The sequence below is a fragment of the Berghia stephanieae genome, chromosome 14 (genome assembly GCF_034508935.2).
Source record: "Berghia stephanieae isolate SIO BIC M18660-M18661 chromosome 14, UCSD_Bste_1.3, whole genome shotgun sequence".
NCBI classification, from domain to species: Eukaryota; Metazoa; Mollusca; class Gastropoda; order Nudibranchia; family Aeolidiidae; genus Berghia; species Berghia stephanieae.
Window position 1 is genome coordinate 12,448,272 of NC_088373.1, and position 20,317 is coordinate 12,468,588.

Consider the following 20,317-nt stretch of genomic DNA (forward strand, 5'->3'; position numbering starts at 1 on the left):
TTTGCCATCCGCGTTTATGAGTAATGCTCACTGAACTGTAATAACCAGACTATAGACCTTCATGGATACACACCGTTTTGTGTGTTGGTCCGTTATACTTCCGGATGGCATTGTTATGAGCTTCTTAGCCAAGCTCATACGAGCCAGTGTTACTAAGTTACCATGCGTCATAAGGAAGGAAGTGACGTTACGACTGTTGAAGAGTATTGGAACAAGTCTTTTAACGTCACACATGTGGTAAGAAAAGTGTGTTTGGCGGGGAGGGTTTTTTTTTTTTTTTCTTTTGGAAAAAGGGGGGGGGGGGGGGGGGGGGAGCTTCATTAAGGAGGACGGGTGTTTTTGAGGTGTCTGAGCGAGTAGAAACGTTCTTCAATATTATCCATTTCTATACAGTCGCATTAAAGTTAATTAGTTTCTTTACGTTGCAAAAATGAAAGCGATTGTCTCTTATTGATGTTATGTTTTATGTACAATACTCACAACAACCGCCAGCCGGATATAACTTAACAACACACAGAACTATGCGTAATTTTGAAGGTTTATATTATAATTGATAACATTTTGTGTTAACTAATCATACTGTCCAAAAACAATAGAAATAGAGACGAGTGACGTCAATTTCGTTCCTACTATATAGTAGCATTATAATATAATTGAATATTGTTGTTTTTGTTCCAAGTAGTCAGTGAGTCAATAGGCCTAGTCACGATTTTTTTATTTCTTCAGATGTTGCGCAAAGCTATCAATAGTGTTGTGAAATGACATGATAGTCATCAAAATGATTATGAATAACAAACTCTTAAATATGAATAGAATGTGATTCTCTTTCTTATCAGTTTTCTGCGTGGCTCAGCGGTACGGTCTTTGCTTCGTACCTGAAAGGTACCGAGTTCGACTACCCGCCGCGTTGTGTGGCCTTGAGCAAGTCACATAGCCTTAGCTCAATTTGCGGCGCTGCACTGCGGCTGACGCCTGCGTTATTCCAGTCTTCCCTTGGAATAGACCCTAAAGAAAAATTTCCCCTTAGGAATGAATAAAGGGAATTTATTTATTATTTATACCATATTTCAAAATTTTGAACTAAAACTGCAGCATGTGTTTTTAAAATTTGCGAGAGAGAGAAAAAAAAAAAAGCCTTAAATGCTGACACATTCGAGTGCTGTCTCTTTTAATGTATTAGCCTCAGTTTACACCACTGAAATAGCCTACTACAGTTTAACCCTCTCCTTACCAGCCATTTTCAGGATTTTCCCGAAAACACACACCCTACTAACACAAAAATAGATTATTGATCACTCTGACATAATAGCAGTAAAATTCTTGCCATACATAATTTCTTTAGCAAAACATGCTCTACAACACACTGTTCATTTTCTTTAAATGTACAAAAGAAATTTGAATAAGAATAAGGTTGGTTGTATCGTAACGAATGTGACGATTTTCCTATAGTTGGTAAGGAGAGGGTTAAGGTGATTTTCATCTTGTTTGGGACTAGTAACACACTTTGGCATAAATGGAACAATCTGCTATATCAACAACAATCCGAACAAAAAAATAACATCAGAACAAGAGCTAAATTAAATATGAAAACGCAACAGTCGAAGGTACATAACCTCAAAAAATGTATCGGAGCGAATTGTGTGAATAATTATATACGCGGTTATATCCCTTTGACCACAAATGTCATTGTGGCGGTGACTGGGAAAATTTATATTTTAAAAAAAAATTGATATTCAAGATTGGGAGGAATAACGAGACGTCTAGATATTTGCTTTGAAATTTCTGGATCCTCTCCCTAAAATGTAATGGAGCTTAGAGTACTTGATATTTGAAAATGAATATTATTTCCTAATCTGGAAGAGCGTTGCACTTTCTTTCTTTCTTTTGGGTTCAGGGTACTCGACCTTGAACTTGACTGTTTGGCCGTCGTTATCCCGCATGCGCGCCAGATTCGATCTAAACAAAATCGTGCGGCTTTCAAAGTGACACAGAAGTCCTTAAACGGCGGCTTGTTTATTTTATTTTATTGTTTTTATCTGGTAAGTTAACTTTGACACGTCTTGGGTATTTTCTTTTTTTATCTTTATTTCATGACACTGACATCATTAGAATAGATTTAAATAATAATAATAAAGTTGTCGGCACAGTTTTGAGACTGAAAATTTCGCGCATCGGGATCACAACAACGAAACGGCTGACACACAACACGGCCATTCACATGCTTGGAAAACAAACAAAGAATCAAGAAAGGAATATTAAAATCGTATTCTTTACACAAAACCAAGTCTTTAAATGTAGGGAGGGTCAACCCTATCGATTTATCTAAAAATTTCACTAATTTCTAGCTTATCGTGAGATTGAAATGGCCATGCTGATCGCGGTCAGTACGAGTACAATGATTGTGTCTAAGTGTTAGTGTGGGGTGTTCCAATTCGGACCCCTAAAATTAAAATGGCTCTCTCAGTTCAAGGACTTCTATTTGTTTTACGGGGTATAGGATATTTCCAATTATTATTATTTTAGTATTTGTTTTGTTTGTCATTTTCAGATTTTAATGTGTGGTTGAGGTTGCCACTGAAGTCTGTCCCTCACTGTCCTGCATCATCAAGTGTTAGGCAACAGCTGGTTTGGTCCCTAGCCCTAGCAACTTGTATTGTTATTATGCTGTTTCGACCACAAAAGACTGAGGAGATTGGTGTTACAATTGGGCTTTGAATAAATACATACTTACAAGGAACTTAGACAAGCCAGGAGCGATTCCATTGATCAAGATGTCTGATGGTATTACTTATTCAAACAAGTATTATGATGAATCTTATGAATACAGGTAAATTCTCACATCAGTCACTCTATGAAATATGATATCGGCATAAGAAATATATCCAGATTTTAGATTTAACTGGATTGTTTTCTAGTCCAATTATTTTTGTACTGTGACTATAAAAACCTATGTTTAGGGTTGGGGCTATTTGATAATTTATTTTGACTAGTTTTATTATTTACTCAAATTCCTTAATAATGGTTACCTGCGCAAGCCTGGATTTTTAAAAACATTTTCTCTTTTTATCTGAATTCCTGTCTCTGAACATAAAACGCCCTATTTAACCAATACCTGAATCAGTTCAACTCTCAACAACCTATGGTAGGCCCAAATGATCTTGTCACTTACCTTTTTTCAACTGCAGTAAGCTTCATGACCCTAGGCATTTTTTAAACCTCAATTTCACAGAATCCTGACATTGTACAGCCCAACAGAACAATTGAAACAATTACATCTTCAATGCATCAGGAATGAGGATATACAGTCCACTCCAGATAGTCGCAACTCGGATAATCGCAACATTTCTCAAGAAACGGAATTAATTCTATATAAAAGTCACTGTTTAATTGCAACAAACTTCAGTTAATCGCAACAAATTTTCGCTCTCAAAAAGTGGTAAATTCAAGAAATCAATTAACAAAATATCATAGTATTAATTTCATCATGGTTGAAATCGTGATAGGTTGCAGAATTGAGAGTGAGCGGGATTTAATGCTACATTAGTGTGTCTCCACTCTATTAGAATCTAAAGAGGGCAGGGCTTTGCAGTATGGGTTTGTGATATCTGTGGCCAATAAATAGGAGGGCTTACAAATGTTGAGAACAAAAGAGTGAAAGTTAATCCAATCCTAATAAGATGTCGGCTTACATCATAGCTGCTTTTGGTTGACAAATCTATACAGGGTTGCTATATGGTTTTTGTTTTAATCAAATTGTTCTGTGGTGGACTAAGACTAAGAACAACAATTACAACTGGTTTGGGTTTACCATATATGTGTAAAATGCTGCAATAGTGGACAGGAAAATCAACTTCGGTTAATCACAACATTTTCGCTGATCCCAAGGTATTGCGATTATCCGGAGTGGACTGTAGCTGCCAGCTGTCCTGATAAAATGGGGATTGTCCCGATTTGACAATCTGGAGAAAATTCTCAAAAAGAAAATATTGGTTTGTGATTATGGAAATGACCCTTGCATGTCCAGAATTATGCTGTTTTGACTAGCATTTTAAAACAAGGAACAGAAAAAATCTCTAAATCTAGATTATATTATTATAGTTCAAAAACACTGCTATTTTGGGTCATGACAGTATTGTAAAAGTAAATGGGTGTCCTGATTAAGCTCTTTGAAAATTTGGCAGCTCTGTGAGGACCACTGGATGGGGTCTTCTGACATCCCATGGTGGGCAGGAGGTCGCTTACTGTGTCTTCTATCCCCCTACATCTGTTTTCTGAGTTGCTTTTTGTCTTTGTTTTGGAATGGAATTACTTGGTCTTGTCCTGGCCCTTGCCGGAAAGATCTTGGCTGAGAGTGAAACAGTCAAATGTTTGTTGTTAGTTTTGGGAGATATTTTTTTCCTTCGCAAATTATCTCTCTGTCGTTTACTGATTGTTATCATTTTTGTTTTGTAAACATTTGAAAATATTCTTCTTCTTTATTGGGATCATGTGCAGGTGTCTGGACGAGACTTTAAGGCGATCTCAAACTAAGTACATTGGTATTATGCTCTTAGAATCTACATATCTTCCTTAATTGAACCGATTCCCCTTTGTCCTACTTTTTCTTGGGTACTTTAATTGTAATACCAGAATTTTTTTACCATCCCATTTTCTTTCTTTTTACTGGCGCTGATGTGGCATAATTGTATTGCGAGCACCGTAAAATTCTTAAAATCAAAGACAACTGAATCAAAGTTCTCTGGATTTGTAATTCCAACAATATCTGAATGCATAGCCCAGGGTTGCAGATTTTCCGTATATTTACAGAATTCAGTAAGTTAAAAAACGTCCATAAATTTTCCAATCACTGGACGAGCGGAAGTCTAGCCTATGGAAGGTGAACTGATTAGATAATGAACCTCCATCCAGTGAGCACCAGGATGCAAGCCTAATCACAATTGACCTATTGTTATCCTTAATCAAAATGTCATGTCATTTATTGAATAATAAGAACATAATGCCTTTTTACTGGAGTCCAGTGTTCACATATAGGGTCAGTCGATGTGTTTGCGTATAAGTTCAGTAAATTTTTGCCCCCTGAATTGGCAATCCTATAGCCTAAAGATTGAGCTATCGATTCTTTTCCTTTGCCATTTGTAACTCAGTGATAATTTTTTTTAAAACTATAACTTCTACAATTTATATTTCTCAAGGCATGTAATCCTACCATCGGATATCGCTAAGATGGTACCTAAGAATCACCTTATGTGTGAGACAGAATGGAGGAACATGGGTGTACAGCAATCCCCTGGATGGATTCACTACATGGTACACGCTCCTGGTATGTATCTTTCCTACCCCCACCCACTCACACACATCTCTCTCTCTCTCTCTCTCTCTCTCTCTCTCTCTCTCTCTCTCTCTCTCTCTCTCTCTCCTCCCTCTCCAAAAGAAATTTCAAAATTTCAGGAGAGCTAAATAATGTAATTTTCCTTAAACAGTTTTTAACTAAGTGTTTTGATGGAAAATGTTCATAATTTCATGTTGAACTAAGCAACATGAATTCTATAGCAGCAGTTTAAAGAAACAATTCATAGAAATGAGGGTTAAAATATTGCATTTTGGATCCAAACAATTTATTTAATTAAGATACAGGTTTTTTTTATCAGCTGCATTTGGAAAGTTTTGTATTTGTATAAAGTGTATAGTATTAGTATTAGCTAGCAAAAGTGGGATTTAGCGATATGTTGGTTAAGAATTAAACAAGAATGGTGGCCTCATTTATTTCATCTATCTATAAATCTCTGTTACCGTTAATCTCAAACTAATCCTTTGGGGGGGGGGGGGGGGGGTTTGTCTAGGAGAGAACACATTGCTGTGTGTTCACGCTATGCATGTGCAAAACACCCACACATTCCTAATAGCAACATCAATAAAATTCAATCAAATTGAAATCATCAGTAAGTTCTTGGACATGTATTCATTTGCAATCAGTATTAATTTGAGTGCATTAAAAACATTTTGTTCCCTGTTGTATTAATCTGCAAAGGATATCTGTGTGCATTGTGCTGTAAATTTGTTGTGATTATTTTATGTATTATAATAAGATTCACGCATTGATATGCTTATTATATTTGTTCGAGTAATGTAAATCACTGGAAATTATACATTTTTGTGGACAATAAAGGGTTTATTTTATTATTATTATTATTAATTTACCACGAACTCATTTAGTGGATGGTGAGCGAAATCAAACTTGAGAAATATCCATGTGCTGATGTAACAATATTGAGTTACAATTATCTTTAAAGGGAAGAGAGACAACACTTCAGCTTTGATTTGAGACAGGCGATTTGAATGAAGTCATCTGGTGCAGTGAATCAAAGCACAATAGAGCTCGTTTCTGCGTGGGAGTTGTGCATCAGTTGGAATGAATTTAATGAAAGATTAAAAGCTTTTCTCATTCATTGTGCAAAAAAATCCTGCAAGGAATCTTCATCTACACCAGCGACACACATGGTATCCAGATGCAACTGAGCATAACTTAACAACACCCATAGCATTGTGAAGCCTTTTGCGAACATCGAATGTCGGGTACAATGTCTCATCTTCATCTTGTAACAATGCCATAAATACGAGATTGTCAGTATTTTCAAAGTTCAATCAATGGTCTGTTGGTATTTTGGCACTTTTTTATCAATATGGCGAGGAAAGGTTTGCATAAAAGCAGGTCTGCGGGTTTCTTTAATATTCTGTCTGAGACTCATTTTAAGTTCAACTGATGGCACCTATACAGTGCCAGGTTTACAGTACTTTGGCACCAGTTCCCCTGGGTAAGGCATATTGAGGTAAGATTGATTGCCTTCCACTACCAATGATCAGCTCTGGTGAGTATTTGTAATAGAAATGGTGCATCTAACTGGTGCCTTGTACAGTATTGAATGGAAATTTAACTTGCTGTGGAAATGAAAGAAACGTTACCAATTGCAATGAGAATTTTGAGGACTTACTGGGTGGGGTTCCTGACCTCCCATAGAGGGGAGGGAGGTACTGGCTGTGTCTCATATCCCCCTGTATCTGTTTTCCAATTGCTCTCTGTCTTTGTCTTGGAATGAGATTACTAAGTTTTGTCCTGTCATTGGAGGGAAACAGTCGAATGTATAGTTATAGTTTTGGGAGATGGTAATTTTTTCCTTGTAAATCATATCTCTGTTATGTACTGTTGTTTTTATTTTTAGCATTTGAGTGTATTCCTCTTAGTGGAGGCTTCTGCTGGTGTCTGGGTTAGATTTTTGGTGATCTCAAACTAAGTACACTGATGGTGTGTTCTTGGAATCTACATCTGTTCCCTATTTGAATCATTCCCCTTTGTCTTACTTTTTCCTCGTCCTTTTAATGTACATCCAGAATGTTTTTACTATCCAATTTTCTTCCTTTTTACTGGCACTGATATAACCTAAATGTGTTGCAAGCGCCGTATACCCTTAAAACAAACAACTCAGGGCTAATGCCAGTCTTTTTGCTCGTGAGCCAAATGCTTCAATAACTGAACTGTTTGGGCCGCCTTTGATGACTTGATACCAAACTCATTTCTGAGCTGAAAATGAGTAGGAAATGAATGCTTTCTGTGTACAGACAAGGCAGAAAGTGGAGGGGTTTTGTCTTAAGTCACTTTGTGGTCTTGTCTTAAGAGCTGTAGGTCCCTGGTTCAAGTCTCACTCTGGCAACGCAAAGGTAAGTCCATAGGAAAAAACTCTTTACTCACTTTCTTTCAACACCCTCTATTTGAAATTAGTAGTATTTCGAAAAACATATAGACGTCCTGTCCTACATGTTTAGGGTTGCTGTCTGCTTGAAATCCTTTGTAAAGGGCTTTGGACAAATTTAGTGAATATTGCATTGTCCGTATGCAAAAGCTACTGCCGAGGTTAAGCCAGTAAAGTAAGAACTATATGTATTGGATAAAATACCCTTTGTTTAATGGGGCAAAGAATTTTACTGTGTTGTTTTAACCATTTTTTTTCCTTTGTTTCCTTTTCTTCTCCAGAGCCTCATGTTCTGTTGTTTCGTCGTCCTTTGCCAAAGGGTGCAAAGATCCCCACCCAGATAGAAACAGGGCCATTGAATCGTGAACGTGACGCACTACTCAACTTTTAAGGCAGTCTTAATCGAATGTGTGCTGATCTGTCATTGAGATGGATGGATTTTATGTGTATATAAGGCGGTGAAATGACCTGAAAGTCTTTCTTTTTCTAATGTTGTTAGACTTCCTTTTTCTTTTTTATTCCTTTTTTTTTCTTTCTTTCTTATTGAATCATTTAATAATTCATTTGATTTGAATTTTTTTTTTTTTATAGGAGTCAATAAAGTTAGATATGAATTTTTTCCTCCAAGTATTTATTTTTTAAAGCCAACATTTAAGGGGGGGGGGGGGAATTGAGGAAAATATATTGTTATTTTACTCAGAACATTTTTTGGCGAAATCAGAATATACCTCGCCCCATCTATTCAAAGAATTTTTAAGTGACATTTAATATGAATATAAAGGTGGGAATAATGCACCTAAGATGATGTTTGAATAGGGTCAGATTGTCACACAATTTACATTTTTAACCTCATTGCTGCTAATCACATCAAATGTGAGTAAAAGCCCTGGTTGGGATCCTTCGCAGGAAGGAGAAAAAACAATGAAATTTATGCTCCCTTTATATTTTATTTAACCCCCATAAAGTTATCTCCTTACTTTATATGTGTTGTATTTGTTCATTGATATACTGTCTTTGTTGAGTTCTGGGTGGGGATCCTGACCTCCCATAGTGGGCAGGGAGGTACACACTGTGTCTTCTATCCCCTTATATCTGTTTTCCAACATGCTTTCTGTCTTTGTCTTGGAATGAGATTACTTGGTTTTTTTCCTGGCCCTGGTCGGAGTCCTGGCTGGGAGGGAAACAGTCAAATGCATAGTTATTGTTTTGGGAGATGATATTTTTTTCCTTGTAAATCATCTCTCTGTTATGTATTAGTATATTTGTTATTTTGAATGTATAATGTTAGCATTTGAGTGTGTTCCTCTTTGTTGGATTTTGTTCTTGTGTCCGGATAAGACTTATAGGTGATCTCAAACTAAGTACATTGGTGATATGCTCTTGGAATCTACATCTGATCCCTATTTGTTCCCAGTTCCCCTATGTCTTACTTTCTCTTGGATGCTTCAATTGTAATTCTAGAACTTTTTACTATCACATTTTCTTCCTTTTTACTGGCGCTGATATAACCTAAATGTGTTGCAAGCGCCGTAAAACCCTTAAAAAACAAACAAAATGTCTTTGTTGAGTTGATATTTTTTTTAAAAAGGCAATGAAAGTTTTCAGATTTTTTTTATTTTTGTAAAGGAAGAAAATATAAATTTAGGATTTTTGTTGATTGTGGTAGGTGTTTGGTTCCGAAATGACCAATTAGTCTGGCAGTGTAATGAGAACTGTACAACTCCTGTAAAAAGCAATAGAACCATCAGTGTGCGTCACTTGTAGGCCTCTAGTTTCTTTATATTTCAGGAGATGGTTAAATTTAACTCTCATAAATCGTCTCCTTATTTTATTTGTTCATTGATGTACTACACATGTCAATTTAGTTTTTTTGTATATTTTTTTGGGGGGGGGGGGGGGGGGGTGGAGTTGAGAGAGAGAGAGAGGTGTCTCAGACAGAACGTGAATGGATTCAGATTTTAAAAAGAAAATATAGATTTAGTATTTTTGCTTCTTGTGGTAGATGTTTGGCACAGAAATGGCTGAACAATCTGGCAGTGTCCTGAGAACTGTAAAACTCCTGTAAAAAGCAATAAAACCATTTGTTGGCAAGGGTTTTTTTTTTTTTTTTTTTTTTTTTTTTTTTTCATATTGTTTCCATGTGTGTGTGTGTGCTTCATTTTGCTTCAGTTTTAATTTTCCTGACAAATTATCTCTTCTTATGTGCCTCCCTCCCATCTGTTTAAGAATTTAAATGGTTTCTTGTTCAACACAGGGATAGTTTGTTGCTGAGATCTACTTCCACACTCTCCTATTAAAAAAATGTGTAGTCCTTCAGAGCCATAACGCCTATAGAGCTGGAGTTTATCCCGGTTTATATAGCGTGAAATGGACATCAGCAACTGCTTGCTATCCTTTGGATAGGATGCTAGTCTATCATTACAGTACTTTCCACAAGATCTGACAGAACCAGTTACCCAGTCATTACTGGGTGGACAGTGGAGGAGAGGTCAGAAAAAATATGTTGGTTTTGTTTGATTGACAGAAAGTAGTTTGCAATAGACCAACATCCCAACCAAAGGGTAGCAAACAATTTCTACCACCCATTATTATTTAACACTACAGCGATCAACATGTATTCCCACTGTGTGCCCTCTGACTCCAAGGAACTACGTTTTTCCTTGTTGGTTGTGACTCACAAGTGTTCCAGCTGGCCATTTATCTTCATTGTACAGGTCATATTAAATGGCCTAAAAGTTTCATCAATGTGTTTCACTTCTAAAAGTTAAAGAGAACTATACAAAGATAACAATCGCAATAAGGTTGGTCGCATGTAATTGAATTATTTTATTTTTGAAAATATTGTCTATAGTTATAGCTTATTAGCTTTAAGTTTTTGAGTTACTCGACATATGTTTATATATATATATATATATATATAATTTTTCTTTGGTTTCAGTTTTTTTCAGAAATGTATATAAAGATGATGTGTAAATTTCAATTTTATTTTTAACTACCATTTCACTTTCAGATTTAGTTTTAATGTTTTAAAATTTACGTGACAAATGAATATATATGCAGTTGACATTTAATAACCAACGACAATGACTGACAGCGTCATTCATTTACTATTAATGTTAACTTTTAAAGTTTATTTTCGATTTTCCACTGATTTTGAATGTAAATATTTTGTATAGCCTTGAATGTTTTGAACTGAATTACAAAGTTGTCGCAAACCTTTCAAGGGGTGGCTCCGATGTTGGCAGCAGTGATGTAAAATATACTTGTTGTATAAAGAATGATACCGAATGGTGTCCTCCTAACCAAGTCAATGAAAAAGTTTGGCAAAATCATCATATTTATAACCTTCGGTTAGATGTCTTTTTTCTCATAGCTGTCCATTTGTATTGAAAGTGGTGTATCACAATAGACAGTACCAATTGAAGATATGAAGAAAATGACAGCTGGGTGGGGTTCCTGGCCTCCCATAGTGGGCAGGGGGGTCGCTTACTGTAACTTTTATGCCCTTATATCTGTTTTCCAACATGCTTTTTGTCTTTGAATGAGATAACTTGGTTTTGTCCTTTCCCTTGGCTGGGAGGGAAACAGTCTAATGTATAGATAATGTTTGTTTTGGGAGGGGATATTTTTTTCCTTGTAAATCATCTCTCTGATGTATTGTTTTGAATGTGTGGTGTAAGCATTTGAGTGTGTTCCTCCTGGTAGGATCCTGTGTTTGTGTCTGGATGAGACTTTTAGGTGATCTGAAACTAATCACATTGGTGGTATGCTCTTGGAATCTACATCTGTTCCCTATTTGTACCATTCCCCTGTGTCTTACTTTTCTTGAGTGCTTTTGATTGTAAATCTAATCTAGACTTTTTTTTTTTTAATTACTTTCTTAGCTTCCTTTTTCACTGGTGCTGAAATGACCTTATGTGTCGCGAGTGCTGTGAATCCCTTAGAAACAGACAAATAAACAGGAAAATGACAAATTTAGGAGTCAGCAATGAGGTGAGGTAAAGATCTAAAAAGGTGTCTAAGAAACAATACCAGACAAAGCTGATAGCTGGTTGGGGTTTCTTCTATCCCCCTATATCTGTTTCCAACTTGCTTTCTGTCTTTGTCTTGGAATGAGATTACTTGGTTTTGTCCTGGCCCTTGTCGGAGTCCTGACTGGGAGGGAAACAGTCAAATGCATAGTTATTGTTTTGGGATATGATATTTTTTTCCTTGTAAATCATCTCTCTGTTATGTATTATTATGTTTGTTATTTTTAATGTATAATGTAAGCATTTGAGTGTATTCCTCTTTGTTGGATTTTGTGCTTGTGTCCGGATGAGACTTAGGTGATCTCAAACTAAGTACATTGATGGTTTGCTCTTGGAATCTGCATCTGATCCCTATTTGTTCTCAGTTCCCCTTTGTCTTACTTTTTCTTGGATGCTTTAATTGTAATTCTAGAACTTTTTACTATCCCATTTTCTTCCTTTTTACTGGCGCTGATATAACCTAAATGTGTTGCAAGCGCTGTATAACCCTTAAAAAATCATCTCTCTGTTATGCACTGTATTGTGTTGTATTGTCATATTATATATGATTTCTAAACATTTGAGGGTATTCGTCTTATTGGCGACCTGTGCTGTGCTGGATGAGACTTTTGGTGATCTCAAACTAAGTACTTTGATAGTGTTGTATTGGAATCTACATCTGTTCTCTATTTGAACCTTTGTCTTACCTTTTCTTGTGTGCTTTAATTGTAATTCTAGAAGTTTTTACTGTCCCATTTTCTTCCTTTTTACTGGCGCTGATTTGACCTAAATGTGTTGCAAGCGCCATGAAACCCTTAAAAACAAAACAAAACAAAACAAACAAATGTGTTGCAAGCGCCTAAAACCCTTAAAAACAAAACAAAACGGATAAAAACAAAATTGGTGGACCAACAAGAGATTTTGATTTTATGTGGATTCCACTATAGTTGTATAATAAATGTGCTCATTATTATGTTGATTGTACATAGCATGAATGTGAAGGCGGTGTAATGAAACTTCAATGTATATCTATAATATTTATATTTATATTTTGTAGAATTGTACATAATGTTCTTTGTTATGTTATTGATTAGTTAATGATTTGCATTTATAAATGATTGTTTGCTGAAATAAATTTTTTAAAATGTTGAATTTAAAATGTTTGGTTTTATATTGAGTTACTTATTAACTTTTTCCTTTTAATTGTTTATCTAGAATGTTTTTATTGTACATCTAGAATGTTTTTACTATCCCATTTTCTTCCTTTTTACTGGCGCCGCTATGACCTAAATGTGCGTTGGAAGTGCCGTAAAACCATTAAAAAAAACAAACAAAAACAGTCCTGGTGAGATCATCAGTTTTGCCGAGGCCCTGGTCGTTGACCGATGAAGAAAATAGTAGGATGTGTGGGTGGGTTCCTGGCCTCCCATAGTGGACAGGAGGTCATGCTGTGTCTTCTATTCCCCTATATCTGTTTTCTAACTTGCTTTCTTTGTCTTTGAATAATATTACTTGGTTTTGTCCTGGCCCTGTCTGAGAGGGAAACATTCAAATGTATAATTAGTTTTGGGAGATATTTTTTTCCTTGTATATAAATCATCTCTCTGATATATGTACTGAACTGTATTATGTTTTGTTTACATATTATTTTGTAAACATTTGAGTGTTTTCCTTTTAGATGGGACCTGTGCTTATGTCTGGATGATACTTTTAGGTGATCTCAATCTCAAACTAAGTACTTTGAGAGTGTGTTCTTGGAATCTACATCTGTTTCCTATTTGAACCAATTCCCCTTTGTCTTACCTTTTCTTGGGTGCTTTAATTGTAATTCTAGACCTTATTACTATCCCATTTTCTTCCTTTTTACTGGCGCTGATATGACCTTAATGTATTGCAAGCGCCTAAAACCCTTAAAAATAAACAACATACAGTGGACTCCGGATAAGACGATGCCCAGGGGAACCGAGAAAAAAATCGACTTATCCGAAAATCAACTTAACCGGAGTGTAACCAAATGAGCAAAAACGCATGTGAACAAGGCAAATCAATCAAGAATAAGTATGTCCCTTCATATCGCGCGGTCTCTGTAGTGGTCATCAGAGGCTCCTACCCCCAATAGCCCCAAAGAGGAATAAGAATACATAAAAATCGGAATTTGAGATAAAAAAGCGGAATCAACTCACTGTTATTGACTATGGCATGCTTTGCAACAGAAAATGTAATAGACAATCCAAAAGTACCCAAATGATTAAAAATTTAAAATGTGTAAAAATGTACAGATTGTGTAAAGACTAAGATTGGGGTCAAATAATAATAGAGAACACACAGGTCCTGACCGTCTGAGAGCAAAGCATTGAACGGATGGATTTAACCTTGTCAGGACCCCCCCCCCCCCCGCCCCACACACACACAGCTAAACAAACAAACGCGCGTGCCGGTACACACACACACACACACACGCACTTACACAGGGCTAAAATTAAAAAGGGAAAGAAGCTGACCATACTCAATAATATTATTACCGAATGAAGCCAACATATAATATTACAAAGGTCATTGACCTCACAAACTGGAGTCACCATAATAATAATACTTCGGTCAACCCCCCTGCCAGACAGCACACACTTTGAAGGGACTAATCAGACTCACAAAATGTGTGTTGATTGACCGTAGGAGATGCTGACGAAATAAGCCATAGCTCACTTTTTTTTTTCACTACAGACTTCTTTTTTTTTTTTTAATGTTCCTCGATTGGAAAGGTGAAAAGCGGAATTTTTGCCTTGAATGGGGAATGTATACCAATTAAGTGAAATTATTCCGCGAAAAGCGGAAAGGTAGGAGCCTCTAGGTCAAGGTCATGCTTCTTGTAAATCGTCGAGACAGAAATAGCCGGTATGCCAATTTTCTATGCGATGATTTTCTGTCGCATGCCAGACTTTCCAAATGCATCGAATCTTCCTTTTCCGTGATAGGTTTGCCATTGTAGTTGTAGACTTGATTTGAATTCTTGATAAAATTGATACTAATTAAGAGGGCCATTACATAGGATGGCCTGGGATTAGAACCCCAAAAAAATCTTGAACTTGAAGTTGAGAAATTAAAGTTATTCAATACTGCTTATGTACATTGAACACGGACGTCAGGCAAAGCACCTACATCACATCGATGTGCGCCAATCGTTCGCGGATATTCTTAACCACTGAAAATTCTTACTGGTAGCTTTTTAAACCAATGGAAATACTCTTTTATTTGTGATCTTATTGTAGTCATGAGTGATAAGAACATCGACTTAAGCAACATCGACTTATGTGGAGTTTGTTTGTTTTTTACTAATGTTATATAGGAAGAAGGGGGATGGACCAAGAAAAAAAATCGACTTGGGTAAAAATCGACTTAGGCAACGTCGACGTATCCAGAGTGCACTGTATTAGGATGTAAAATTGTTTCTTTGAGATATATTTTTTCCAAAGTAAATCATTATTTCTGAGTAATCAAGTATCATATTATCGTGTATGTGTACCGATTCGAATCTCCCTTTTGGTTATGATCCCATTCCAGCATCATTTTGAAACTATATGATCCTGGGTGGGTTTCCTGACCTCCCATAGTGAGCAGGGGGAGGGGGGCGGGGTGGTACATACTGCATCTTCTATCCCTTTATATATGTGTCCCATAGTGGGCAGGGGGGTACATACTGTGTCTTCTATCCCCCTGTATCTGTTTGTCAACATGCTTTCTGTCATTGTCTTGGAATGAGATTTCTTAGTTTTATCCTGGCCCTGGCTGAGAGGGAAACAGTCAAATGAATAGTTAGTTTTGGGAGATGATATTTGTTTCCTTGTAAATCATCTCTCTGTTATGCACTGTATTATGTTTTGTATACCGATTATATATGATTTGTAAACATTTGAGTGTAATCCTCTTAGTCGGGACCTGTGCTTGTGTCTGGATGAGACTTTTAGGTGATCTCAAACTAAATACTTTGATAGTGTGCTCTTGGAATCTACATCTGTGTCCTATTTGAACACATTCCCCCTTTTGTCTTCTCTTTTCTTGGCCACTTTCCATAGTGGGCAGGGAGGTGCCTACTGTGTCTTTTATCCCCATATATATATTTTTAACGCTAAAGTGGGACAGGATAACGTAGGTTATGAAGGTATCATGGGACGTCATGGCGTGGGAGAAATGAACGATAATGGTGAGAGATTTGCAAATTTCTGTGCATTCAACAGTTTGGTGATTGGAGGATCAGTGTTCCCCATAAGAGGATCCACAAAGCAACTTGGGTCTCACCAGATGGTGTGACAGAGAATCAGATTGATCATTTTTGTATCTCTCGAAGATTCAGACGTTCATTGGAAGATGTGACAGTACGGAGAGGGGCAGATGTTGGATCAGACCACCACCTGCTATTGGCAAAGCTTAAGCTCCGACTCAGAAAACATGGGACCAGATCACATACAAGAAGAAAATTCGAGGTGAATGCACTTGATGGGGAAAAGAAAGAGGAATTCAAACTACAATTGAGTAATAGATTCCAACCGCTTACTGAGCTCGAGGAGAACATAGATGTAGACTCACATTGGGCAAAGATCAAGGAAGTCTACATAACAACTTGCCACGAGGTATTGGGGGTAAAGAAATCGGAACATAAAGAATGGATAAGTCCAACCACCTTGGACCTTATTGAAAAGAGGAGAACAAGGAAGGAATAAGTGAACGCAAGCCGAACAAGGGCTTTAAGACTGGATGCACAAGAGCAGTATCGAGCCATAGCTAAGGAAGTCAAAAGATCTGTGAAGAAAGACAAGGAAGCATTCATGAACAGACTTGCAGAGAAAGCAGAAGCAGCAGCGACAGGAGGACACATGAGGATCCTTTATCAAACTACCAAGACACTTGCTGGAAAATATGGGAAACCAGAGGTACCAGTCAAAGACAAAGATGGGAAAACTATTTTTTGGAAAAGAGGCTCAATCTGAACGATGGAGGGAACATTTCAACTGCCTTCTGAACAGACCACCACCAGACAACCAGCCAGAAATTTTGCCTGCAAGGAATGAGTTACCAATTAGCTGTGATCCACCATCGATAGCAGAGATTGTTGGTGCCATTAACAAGATGAAAAGGGGGGAAAGCTGCTGGACCAGACCGGATTCCACCGGAGGCTCAAAGTTGATGCTGAAAGAAATGCTGAGGCCCTGCACCAACTACAATTTGAGAGAATCTGGAATGACGGGATATTCCCAAAGGATTGGAAGGAAGGACATCTTATCAAGCTTCCAAAGAAAAGGGACCTCAGTAATTGTAATAATTATCGAGGTATCACTCTTCTTTCTATCCCAGGAAAGGTTTTCAACCGTATTATTTTAGAGAGAATTAAGAGTGCAACAGATGCTAAACTGCAGGACGAACAGGCAGGTTTTCGGAAAAACGTTCAACCACTGACCAGATTGCCTCTGCGAGTCATAGTGGAACAGTCTATAGAATGGAACTCTCCTCTTATTGTCAACTTTCTGGATTACGAGAAGGCTTTCGACAGTATTGACAGAGCAACATTGTGGAAAATTCTGGCACATTATGGACACCCTGAAAAGAAAGTAAACCTCATTAAGGAAATGTATGAAGGATCAAGTTGCAGGGTTGTACATGAAGATCAGCTTACTGACAGCTTTGAAATTAAGACTGGTGTCAAGCAGGGATGCTTGCTCTCACCATTCCTGTTCATCCTTGCCATTGATTGGCTAATGAAAGAAACCTCCAAAGGGCGAAGAAATGGGATACAGTGGACCCCCTGGACACAGTTGGATGATCTGGATTTTGCAGATGATCTGGCTCTTTTGTCCCACACCCAGGACCAGATGCAAGCAAAAACCACGATTATAAACAGCCTCTCGGAATCAATTGGTCTAATAATTCACCCTGCAAAGTCAAAGGTCTTGAGGATAGGTACGCGTCAAAGGGAGCAGATCAAAGTAAAAGATCAGGAACTCGAAGATATAGACACTTTCTGCTATCTCGGAAGACAAGGATGGAGGCACAGAAGCAGAGGTGAAAGCACGAATATGAAAGGCACATGCTGCATTCACATCTTTGAACAGAGTTTGGAGAACTAAAGATATCTCCCTTCGACTAAAGCTAAGACTTTTCAACTTAAATGTGAAGTCTGTCCTGCTGTATGGATGTGAAACTTGGAACGCATCACAGGCATGTATAAGGAGGATACAGATTTTCGTAAACAGGTGCATGCGTAAGCTACTCAGAATAAAATGGATGGATAGAATAAAAAATGAAGAAGTATGGAAAAGAAAACAGCAGAAACCAGTGGGAGAGGAAATAGGAAGAAGACGATGGAGGTGGATTGGACGACTCCACTATAACAAAGAAAGTATTGGACTGGAACCCTCAGACTCAGAGCAGAAGATCAAGGGGAAGGCCAAGAGGAACATGGAGAAGAATTCAAGAGGCTGATATACAGAGAAGTGGTAAGACCTGGAATGAGATTAAAAAGTTAGCTCAGGATAGAGAAGGATGGAAACTGTTTATCTGTCGCCTACACCCTGACCCAGGGTGAAAAAGGCAATGATGATGATGATGAGATCTATTTTCCAACATGCTTTCTGTCTTTGTCTTGGAATGAGATTACTTGGTTTTGTCTTGGTCCTGGCCGGAGTCCTAGCTGGGAGGGAAACAGTCAAATGCATAGTTATTGTTTTGGGAGATGATATTTTTTTCCTTGTAAATCATCTCTCTGTTATGCACTGCATTATGTTTCTTTATATTATGTATGATTTGTAAAACATTTGAGTGTATTCCTCTTAGTCTTAGTGGGGACCTGTGCTTGTGTCTGGATGAGACTTTTAGTGATCTCAAACTAAGTACTTTGATAGTGTGCTTTTGGAATCTACACCTGTTTCTTATTTGAACCAATTCCCCTTTGTCTTCCCTTTTCTTGGGTGCTTTATTGTAAGTCTAGAAATTTTTACTATCCCATTTTCTTCCTTTTTACTGGCGCTGATATGACCTTAATGTGTTGCAAGCGCCGTAAAACCCTTAAAAACAAAAACATTGGCCACTTTAATTGTAATTCTAGAACTTTTTACTATCTTATTTTCTTCCTTTTTACTGGCGCTGATATGACCTTAATGTGTTGCAAGCGCCGTGAAACCCTTAAAAACAAACAGTCCCTAGTGGTGTCCACATCTCACATTCCCCACTTGTGTCCACCTTCCCTGTTTACGGGTTCATTCCCACTTGTATCACCTCTCATAGACCTGGATTCACTCATTCTCCACTGAGATCCACCTCTCTGATTACCTGGTTCGCCCCCCACTGATGTGCACCATAGTCGAAGGTTTACTCCCCACTTATGTCCACCTTCTCTAGTTCCGGGTTTAATCCCCACTTGTGACATCCCGCTCAGAAATGGGGTTAGGCGGAGCCTTGGGTTCACGGGTGTTTTATTTTTACGGGAAGTAAGCAGCAGTGGGGGAGTGAACCTGGGGCTCAGGGACGTGTACACAATTGGGGAGTGAACCTGGGACGGTGTTTCGTAAAAAAAAAGCAATTACTTTTTTACGAAACCCGACAATATTCGACAAAGTTTTGGGAAGTAGGCAACAGTTGGGAGTGAACCTGAGACTCAGGGAAGTGTAAATGATTGAGGAGTGAACCTGAGACTATGGGTTTTAGCGGGTTTCTTTTAAAAAAAAAAACAATACCAGGGGGAGGGAGGGGGGGGGGGTAGGTATTACTTTTTTTGTTATTAAACCTGATAATATCCGACAAAGTTATAGGAGGTAGGCAACAGTGGGGAGTGAACCTGGGACTATGGGAAGAGGATATCAGTGGAAAATGAACCTGGGACTATGGGAGATGGATACCAATACCAGTGGGAATTGAAATCGGACTATGGGTTTGGGTACCGAGGAGAATGAACCAGAGACTATAGGAAGTGGGCACCAATGTGGATTGAACCTGGGACTGAGAGAGGTGGACAGTGAGCCCAGAAGGTACTTCTCTTTTTCGAAATCATCAAAAGTTATAGGAAGTGGGCACCAATGGGCAATGAACCCGGGACTCAGGGAAATGCACACCAGTGGGGATTGAACCTAGGACTATGGGAGATGGATACCAGTAGGAATTGAAGCCGACAATGGGAGTTGGGTACCAGAGGAGAATAAACTTGAGACTATAGGTTTGGACAACAATGTGGAATGTACATGGGACTAAGGGAAGAGGATATCAGTATTATCAGAAGGACATGAACTGGGACTATGGGAGATGGATACTTGTGGGAATTGAAACCGGACCATGGGAGTTGGGTACCAGAGGAGAGTGAACCTGAGACTATAGGAGATGGACAGCAATTGGGACTGACCTGGGACTCAGGGAGGCGCCTACCAATGGGGAGGGAGCCTGGGACTAAGGGAAGAGGATATCAGAAGGAAATGAACCTGGGACTATGGGAGATGGAAACCTGTGGGAATTGAAACCGGCCATGGGAGTAAGCTACCAGAAGAGAATCAACCTGACACTATAGGTGGTGGGCACCAATGGAGA

At 38.0% G+C, this 20,317-nt stretch overlaps 1 protein-coding gene across 1 annotated transcript; it reads left to right on the top strand.

The window, feature by feature from the left end:
- Positions 1 to 1,955: 1,955 nt before the first annotated feature.
- On the top strand, positions 1,956 to 12,914 carry LOC144959493 (cyclin-dependent kinases regulatory subunit-like). Its single transcript, XM_078892108.1, has 4 exons — positions 1,956 to 2,039; positions 2,549 to 2,827; positions 5,193 to 5,320; positions 8,027 to 12,914. Exons 2-4 carry the CDS (start codon positions 2,772 to 2,774, stop codon positions 8,134 to 8,136), a joined length of 294 nt encoding a protein of 97 aa, XP_078748234.1. The 5' UTR covers positions 1,956 to 2,039; positions 2,549 to 2,771; the 3' UTR covers positions 8,137 to 12,914.
- Positions 12,915 to 20,317: the final 7,403 nt, after the last annotated feature.